The 9,735-nt window shown below is 40.4% G+C and overlaps 1 protein-coding gene across 1 annotated transcript in view; it reads right to left on the reverse strand.

Moving 5' to 3' along the window:
• LOC108523268 (copper-transporting ATPase 1-like) overlaps positions 1-7,283 on the reverse strand; it is a 26,328-nt gene extending 19,045 nt beyond the window's left edge. The window contains exons 1-2 of the mRNA XM_017863796.1: positions 7,077-7,283; positions 6,403-6,537 (exon numbers count right to left, since the gene is read on the reverse strand). Coding sequence (XP_017719285.1) covers positions 6,403-6,537; positions 7,077-7,265 — 324 coding nt within the window. The 5' untranslated portion in view covers positions 7,266-7,283. The remainder of the gene's footprint in view (positions 1-6,402; positions 6,538-7,076) is intronic.
• Between the last annotated feature and the right edge of the window lie 2,452 nt (positions 7,284-9,735).

Consider the following 9,735-nt stretch of genomic DNA (forward strand, 5'->3'; position numbering starts at 1 on the left):
ATGGAATGTTTTTCCATTTGTTTGTGTCCTCTTCAATTTCTCTCATCAGTTTTTTATGGTTCTCTTTGTAGAGATCTTTCACCTCCTTGGTTAAATGTATTCCTAGGTATGTTCTGTGTGTGACTATTGTAAATGGGATTGAGTTCTTGATTTGGTTCTCAAGTTGGACACTGTTGGTGTATAGAAATGTTAATAATTTTTGTATGTTGATTTTATATCCTGAAACTTTACTGAAGTAGTTTATCTGGTCTGGGAGTCTTTTGGAGAAATCTTTATGGTTTTCTAGGTATAGAATCATGTCATCAGGAATAGAGATAATTTTTTTTTTTTCGAGATGGAGTTTTGCTCTTGTTGCCCAGGCTCCAGTGCAATGGCGCAATCTAGGCTCAGTGAAACCTCCACCTCCTGGGTTCAAGTGATTCTCCTGCCTCAGCCTCCCAAGTAGCTGGGATTACAGGCATGCGCCACCATGCCCAGCTAATTTTGTATTTTTAGTAGAGACAGGGTTTCACCATGTTGGCCAGGCTGGTCTTGAACTCCCGACCTCAGGTGATCTACCTGTCTTGGCCTCCCAAAGTGCTGGGATTACAGGCATGAGCCACCACACCTGGGAGAAATGCATGACCTTCATTGTTTACCCAAAATTTATTCAGGAGTTGGTTGTTTAGTCTCCCTGTACTTGCGTGGCTTTTAGAGTTCCTCTTGGTATTGATTTCTAATTTTATTCCACTGTAGTGTAGGAAGATGCCTGATCTGATCTAGTTGTTTTTTTAATTTATTAAGACTTGCTTTATGACCAAGCCTATGGTCAATGTTAGGGAATGTTCCATGTTCATATAAGAAGAATGTATATTCTGTGATTATTGAGTGGAGTATTCTGTAGATATCTATTAGGTCCACTTGGTTGAGAATCCAATATAAGTGCAGAATTTCTTTGCTAATTTTGTCCTTGATGATCTCTCTAGTGCTGTCAGGGGGGTACTGAAGTCCTCCACTATTGTTGTATGGCAGTCTACCTCTTTTGTAGGTCTAGCAGTATTTGTTTTATAAATCTAGATGCTCCAATGTTGGGTGCATATGTATTTAAGATAGTTAAATCTTCTTGTTGAATTGAGACCTTTATCATTTTGTAGTGCCCTTCTTTGCCTTTTAAAAAACTATTGTTGGTTTAAACTCTGTTTTATCTAACACAAGAATAGCAACTCCTGCTCTTTGTTTTCCATTTGCATGACAGATCTTTCTCCATCCCTTCACCTTGAGCCTATGAGTTATTACCTGTGAGATGGGTCTCTTGATGACAGCAAAAGGATGGATCTTGTTTTTTTATTCTAATTTGCCACTCTATCTATGTCTTTTAAGTGGAGTATTTAGGCCATTTACATTCAAGTTTAATATTGATATATGAGGTTTTGTTCCTCATGGTGGTGCTTGCTAGTTTCTTTGTAGTCTCAATTGTGTAATTGGTTTATAGGGTCTGTGAGCTTTGTATTTATACATGTTTTGTGGTAGCAAGTAACATTATTTTGTTTCCATGTTCAGAACTCCTCTGAACATTTCTTATAGCTCTGGTCTGGTGGTGATGAATTTCCTTACTGTTTGCTTGTCTGGGGAAGACTTTGTTTCTACTCCATGTATGAAGCTTAATTTGGCAGTATATGAAATTCCTGGTTGTCATTTTTTTTTTTCTTTAGGGAAACTAAAATAGGCTTCCAATCACTTCCAGCTTTGTAACATTTCCACTGAGAAGTCTGTGGTTAGCCTGATGGGTTTTGCTCTGTAGGTAATTTGGCCCTTTTCTGTAGCTGCCTTTAAGATTTTTTTCTTTTGCATTGACTTTGAATATTCTAATGCCTGTGTGCCTTGGGGATGGTCATCTTCTATAATGTTTTGCAGGAGTTCTCTGGATTTGAAATTCCTTTAGTGAATTTTCAGTTCCAGCAGCTCCATTTTTTTTTTTTTTTTTTCTTAATATGGTTACCTCATCTTGCATATCCTGAATTGTTTTTCTGGTTTCTATATACTGGATTTCAACTTTCATTTGAATCTCATTGAGGTTTCCTTGCAATCCATATTTTAAATTACTTATCTGTCATTCCAGACATTTCAGTCTGCTTAGGAGCCATTGCTAGAGAGCTATTACAATCCTTTGGTGTTGTCAAAACACTTTTTGTACTGCTGGAGTTCTTGCACTAATTCTTTCTCATCCAAGGGAACTTTTGCTTCCTATTTTGAATTGGCTATCATTTCCATGGGACTTTTCTTTCCTTCTTTTTTTTCCTTTGGGTGCTTTACTGTGGTGCATGTTGTGTATGATCATTTAGCTTTGTTTTGGTGCTTTTAGGGGGCCAAGGTGCTGTACAGGTTCCTTGGTTGTGGATAGCTTCTATGCCGTAGCTTTCTCAGATGCTGCTTTTTGTAGTGAGGTATTAGTCATTAGAGCTGACAATCTCCTGTAGGGTTTAGGGTGCAGAGGTCCCTGTGGACTTATCTTAAGGGCTAGAACTAAGCCTTTCTGTTAGCAGATTTTAAATTTTATGATGCAGTTCAGGATACAGACCAGTAGATGGCACTCAAGAGTAAGAGACAGCAGGTAGGTTGGTGTCAGGTGGAAGTACCTGCCCTGATGCAGAGATGGTGGGAAGAGATTACATTAGGGTGCACTCCCATTCCTGATCCTGCGCTGGCAAGAACATGATCAGCTTCTCTTTTGTGCCCTTGTTGCAGGGCTCCTGACCTTCATTTCATAAGGACTTTGTCCTTTGGTTCCCATGAGTATGCCCCTCCGATAGCTACCACTAAAATGGGTTTGGGTTAGTCTTTTCCCACAGACCAAAGCAGGCAACTCAGTGATTTGTCTATCCCTCCTTGCTGGGACAGTGCCACTCTGTCGGGAGAAGAAGTTGAGCCTTGCCCTTGGATAAAGCCCAAGCAGCATGTGACTCACTTGCAGTAGGGCTGGAGCCACCATGTAAAGCATGAAATATGCTTTGTCCAAGTGTGCGTTAGCTGGCTCCTGGTGGGAAATACCACTGCTGCATCTGTAGCACTGTAGGTGTAGGGGAAGGGTTTGGCAGGAGATGATCTTCTCTCCATGTCTAACCCTAACCACCATACTGTCCAAAGCAATCTATAGATTGAACACAGTTCCTATAAAACTACTACTGTCTTCTGTCACAGAATTTAAAAAGCAATCCTAAATTTCATATGGAAAAAGAACCTAAATAGCTGAAGCAATCCTAAGCAAAAAGAATAAAACTAGAGGCATCACATTACCTGACTTCAAATTATACTAAAAGGCTATAGTAATCAAAACAGCATGGTATTGATACAAAAATAGACACGTAAATCAATTGAACAAAATAGAGAGCCCAGAAATAAAGCCACACACCTACAATCAACTGATCTTCAACAAAGTTGACAAAAACAAACTATGGGGAAAGGACACCCTATTCAATATATGGTGCTGGGAAAACTACCTAGCCATGTGCAGAAGAATGAAACTGTACTCATATCTCTCACCATACATAAAAATTAACTAAGGATAGATCGAAGACTTAAATGTAAAACTCAAACTATAAAACCCCAAGAAAACCTAGGAAAACTCTTCTGGACATTATCCTAGGGAAAGAATTTATGACTAAGACCTCAAAAGCAATGGCAACAAAAACAAAAATTAATAAAGGAGATTTAATTAAACTAAAGAGCTTCTACACAACAAAAGAAACAATCAACAGAACAAATAGAACGTACAGAATGGGAGAAAATATTTCCTAAGTATGCATCCAACAAAGGACTAATATCTAGGCTCTATATGAAACTTAAACAAATCAATAAGGATAAAACAACCCTATTTAAAAGTGGGCAAAGGGCATAAATAGACACTTCTCAAAAGAAGACATACAACTTATCAAAAAACACATGAAAAACTACTCAACATCACTAATCATCAGGGAAATGCAAATTAAAACCACAATGAAATACCCCCTCACACCAGTCAGAATGGCTATAATTAAAAAGTCAAAAAATAACAGACATTGGCAATGATGCAGAGAAAAGGGAATACTTATATACTGTTGGTGGGAATGTAAATCAGTTCAACCTCTATGGAAAACAGTCTGGAGATTTCTCCAAGAACTTAAAATAGAACTACCATTCAACCCAGCAATCCCACTACTGGATATCTACTCAAAGGATTTTCCTTTATTTATTTTAAATTGTTTTATCAAAAAGACAACTGCACGTGTGTGTTTATCATAGCAGTCTTCACAATAACAAAGACTTGGAGTCACCCAGGTGCCCATCATTGATGGACTGGATAAAGGAAACGTGGTACATATACACCATGGAATACTATGCAGCCATAAAAAAAGAATGAAATCATGTCCTTTGCATAGCATGGGTGAAGGTGGAGGCCATTATCCTAAGTGACTTAATGTAGGAACAAAAAATCAAATACTACATGTTCTCACTTACAAGTGGGAGCTAAACAATGGCTACACATGGACATAAAGATGGAATCAACGAGCAGTGGGGCCTCCAAAAGGTGAGAAGAAGGGAGGGGGGCAAGGGATGAAAAACTACTTATTGAGTACTATGTTCACTGTTTGGGATATGGGGTCACCATAAGCCGAAACCCCAGCATCACCCAATATACCCATGTAATAAACAATATACCCATGGGCCGGGCACGGTGGATCACGCCTGTTATCCCAGCACTCTGGGAGGCCGAGGCAGGTGGATCACCTGAGGTCAGGAATTTGAGATCAGCCTGACCAACATGGCGAAACCCCATTTCTACTAAAAATACAAAAATTAGCCGGGCATGGTGGCATAAGCCCGTAATCCCAGCTACTCGGGAGGCTGAGGTATGAGAATCATTTAAACCTGGGAGGTGGAAGTTGCAGTGAGCCGAGATCGTGACACTGCACTCCAGCCTGGGTGACAGAGCAAGACTCTGTCTCAATAAATAACAAACAAACAAACAAACAAACAAACCTGCACATGTACCTCCTGAATAAAAAATAAAATAAATAAACACAACAAACTAAGACTTTATTTACTGTGAGTAGGAATCTTGCTCTGTTGCCCAGGCTGTAGTACAGTAGTGCAATTATGGCTCACTGAAGCTCTTATCAGTAATAGTTTTACAGTGTTAGGTTCTTATTAAGTTCTCAAATACTTCAATATTCATCCAAGAGTTACAGATCGATATAGAAACACAGCTGGAAGGGGCTTTCATAGATTTCTAGGCTTATGCTTCCATAAACTTCATAGATGTACACATGTTGTTGTAGAAAAAGAACAGATGCTTGTCACACGGCCAGGAAAGATTAGGTTTGCAGACACTTTGAAGGGTGAGGGGGAAGGGAATTTGTTGGCCAAAACGGAAGAAGGAAAAACAACTTGGCAAAATGAGATTGAGTCCTGTTAACAGGCTCTCCACCTCACCGACTGAACCCCAGGTACTACCCAGGAACAGGACAGGCCAGACTCCTCCCCTATACAAACGGTGTGAACTTCCCGGGGCCCCACCCCATCCTCCCAGTGCGTAGGTGGGCATTATTTAGAAAGAATCAGTGGGGCGTTGGGGGTTAGGGCAGGCTTCATCTGGGACCAGCAGTCTGGTTTTTCAACCTTCAGGATGTTTTAGGCTTAAAGGTTTTCAACCTTCAGGGGTTTCACTGGGGGACCCTTGGCTGTCACCTGCATCTGTCAGTATGTTAGATGCTTTCACCTATACTAATTCCAATACTGTATCTTAGGTATTATTTTCCCTATTTTACAGATAAGAGAACTAAGGATAGTAAAAGTTACATGACTTAAAGTTTATATATCTAATTTGAGGCACAGTCCAGTTCTACTACTTTACCACTTTACAACACCATAGAGAGCATCAGAGAACTAGATGAGCAGACACTAATAATATCCTATATTTGTAAAGCATTTAATAAATTACAAATTCTTATTTAACCTTCACAACAATCTTAAGTTACACAAAATGGGTATTACTAAAACCTCACTTTATAGTTGAGGAAACTGAAGCTCAGAGAGTAATTAAGTAGTCTAAGATCACATGGACAGTAAATGATGGAGCTGAAATCCTGAGGTTTTCCTCAATATATTTATAGTCCTTTGTGAAAGCAAAACCATGTCAGAAATGAGACTAAGCATAACATGTAAAAGTTTGGTATTTGTTTTTGAAAAATCACAAGTCATAATAAAAATTTTTCTCCAAAAGGAAATTTTTTATATTTACAAAAATGCAAATATTATTCTTATCACCCTCCCACTCCAAACCTTTAAAGGTCCTGGTGATTATTAAAGTTATTTCCACTGAATTACTAATGCAAAAGACTCACAAATTGTTCTGCATATAGTAAAGAGTTATTACAAGTCACTTACAGGAAAGTAGGTTTCCACAATTTCAAAATTCAGAAATCCAATTACAATCCATACCAAGAGGGTAGCAATGGAAACAAAAACAATAAAAGGAACAAAATAGCCACTGAGTTTGTCTGCAAACTGCTGGATAGGAGCCTAGAATTAAAAATAACAACAATAATAATAAGCAGCATATCAAAGTCTTTTCTGATACTGAATGCAGAGTATATTTAGTAGTTAGCACAAATAGAAATATTTTAACAAACTTCATGTTAATGGCCAGGTGTGGTGGCTCACACCTGTAATCCCAACACTTTGAGAGACTAAGGCAGGATGATAGCTTGAGTCCAGGAGTTTGACACCATCCTGGGCAACTTAGGGAGACCCTGTTTGTATAAAATTTTTTTTTTAAATTAGCTGGGTGTGGGGGCATGTGCCAACACACAGTCCCAGCTACTTGGGAGGCTGAGGCAGAAGGCTTGCTTGAACTTAGGAGGTCAAGTGCAGTGAGCCATGATGGTGCCACTGCACTCCAGCCTGGGCAACAGAGTGAGACCCTGTCTCAAAACAAAAACAAACAAACTCCATATTAATGCAACTAAAATTTTTTATCGGAAAACGTAAAAACTAGGTGAAGATTTATACTGAGAAGGCTTTAAAGAAAATAGTTTGTTTCTCCTAGGGAGTTAAGTTACCTTTGATGTTTGTGCCTCTTCCACAAGTTTGACAATTTGAGAAAGGGTTGTGTCTGCTCCAACATGAGTTGCACGGATAAGCAGTGACCCATTCTGGTTAATGGAACCAGCAATCACTGTGCTGCCAGGTTTCTTAGCCACAGGCATTGCCTCCCCTGTATGGAGAGTAGAGATACATTTAAGGAGCATAAATGATCACTATCATGAAACATATCATTATTTGTTACTTGCCAAAAATATCTAGATATAAAATAGAATCTGAACAAATGCCTAGGTAAAAGTTGCTTTCCCCTTTTCCTTGTATCAATTCTAGGCTAAAGCCAGGAATATAAACCTTGAACGGGAAAAGCCTGTATGGTAGCTCTTGTTGGCAGATACTTTTAGTTTCACCCCAGTCCTAGAACATCAGTTCTTAACCTGTTCTCAAGGAACATTTAGAAATGTGGGAGGGAGTTTTTGTTTGTAATAATGACTGCACGGGATGGGGAATGGGGTGCTACTACTTTGATTTAGTGTGCCAGTGCCAGGGTCAGGGACACTGAATTGTACTACAGTGTGTAAGAGAGTCCCCCAGAACTAAGAATTGCCCCATCCAAACTGGCAATAGCACCCCTATTGAGAAGCACAGTCTCGTTGGGCACAGTGGCTCATGCCTGTAATCCCAGCACTTTGGGAGGCTGAGGAAGACAGACGGCTTGAGCTCAGCAGTTCAAGACCAGCCTGGGCAACATGGCAAAACCCCATCTGTACAAAAAAATACAAAAGTTAGTCAGGCATGGTGGCATGCACCTGTAGTCCCAGGTACACGGGAGGCTGGGGTGGGAGGATTGTTTGAGCCCAGGAGGCAGAGGATACCATGAGTCGAGATTGTGCCAGTGCACTCCAGCTTGGGTGACAGGGTAAGACCTTGTCTCAAAAATAAAATAAAATAAAACAAAGGAAGAAACACACAGTCCTACATCACTTCCACATGGTTCATAAACTGAGTTTCTTCTAGGACTATCAGAGAGTTGAGATGGGAAAGGTATCATTTTGGTTCTGCTTTAGATTTTACCTAAGATTTCTAAAACTATGCCAGGCTTATTCCCTTAGAGTAGACCCTGATGCAGAAAACCTGGACTCGTATCATAGCTCAGATTAGACCAGTCTTTACAGCAAAAAGACAGAATAGGTATTTGCCTAGGAAAATCTGCCAAAGTCCATCAAGTCTACAGGAAACTGAGACAACTTCCTTTGGTTATGCATTCTAGTAGCTAATAATCTCCAGTGATAAAAGCCTTCAATAGCTGATATGGCTTGGCTCTGTGTCCCCACCCAAGTTTCATCTCTAATTGTAATCCCCACATGTCAAGGGAGGGAGATGATTGAGTCATGGGGGGCCCATTTCCCCCATGCTATTCTTGTGATGAGTGAGTTTTCATGAGATCTAATGGTTTTGTAAGTGTCTGGCATTTCCCCTGCTGGCACTTCTCTCTGTTGCCTTATGAAGAAGGTCGTTGCCCCTTTCACCTTCTGCCAAGATTTTAAGTTTCCTGAGGCCTTCCCAGTCATGCAGAACTGTGAATCAATTAAACTTCCTTCCTTCATAAATTACCCAGTGTTGGATATTTCTTAAGAGCAGTGTGAAAACCGACTAATGCAGTAAATGGAGTAAGTTGTTACCACGGGGAGTAGGGCACTGCTATAAAGATACTTGAAAATGTGGAAGCGACTTTGGAACTGGGTAATGGGCAGAGGCTGGAACAGTTCGGAGGGCTCAGAAAAAGACAGGAAAATGTGGGAAAGTTTGGAACTTCATAGAAATTTGGTGAATGGCTTTGGCTTTTTTTTTGTTTTTTGTTTCTGTAACAGAGTTTCGCACTTCTTGCCCAGGCTGGAGTGCAATGGCGCAATCTCGGCTCACTGCCACCCCTGCTTCTTGAGTTCAAGTGATACTTCTGCCTCATCCTCCCAAGTAGCTGGGATTACAGGCATGCTCCACCAAACCTAGCTAATTTTATATTTTCAGTAGAGAAGAGGTTTCACCATGTTAGTCAGGCTGCTCTCAAACTCCTGACCTTAAGTGATCCACCAGCCTCGGCCTCCCAAAAGTGCTGGGATTACAGGCATGAGCCACTGCACCTAGCCAAACTTGTTGAATGGTTTTGATCAAAATGCTGATAGTCATGTGAACAATGAAATTCAGGCTGAGGTGGTCTCAGATGGAGATGAGGAACTTACTGAGAACTGGAGTAAAGGTCCCTCATGCTATGATTTAGAAAAGAGACGGGTGGCATTTTGCCCCCACCCTAGAGATCTGTGGAATAGTGAACTTGAGGGAGATGATTTATGATACCTGGCAGAAGAAATTTTTTAAGCAGCAAAGCATTCAAGACGTAACCTGCATTATTCTGAAAGCATTCAGTTTTATGTGTTCACAAAGAGATGGTTTGAAACTGGAACTTACGTTTAAAAGGGAAGCAGAGCATAAAGGCTTCGAAAATTCGCAGCCTGACAACGCAATAGAAAAGAAAAATCCGGGGCGGAGCAAGATGGCCAAATAGGAACAGCTCCAGTCTCCAACTCCCAGCGTGAGCGACACAGAAGACCAGTGATTTCTGCACTTTCAACTGAGGTACTGGGGGCATCTCACTATGGAGTGCTGGACAATCGGTGCTGG

The sequence above is a fragment of the Rhinopithecus bieti genome, unplaced genomic scaffold, assembly GCF_001698545.2.
Source record: "Rhinopithecus bieti isolate Rb0 unplaced genomic scaffold, ASM169854v2 scaffold_74485, whole genome shotgun sequence".
In the NCBI taxonomy this organism is placed as follows: Eukaryota; Metazoa; Chordata; class Mammalia; order Primates; family Cercopithecidae; genus Rhinopithecus; species Rhinopithecus bieti.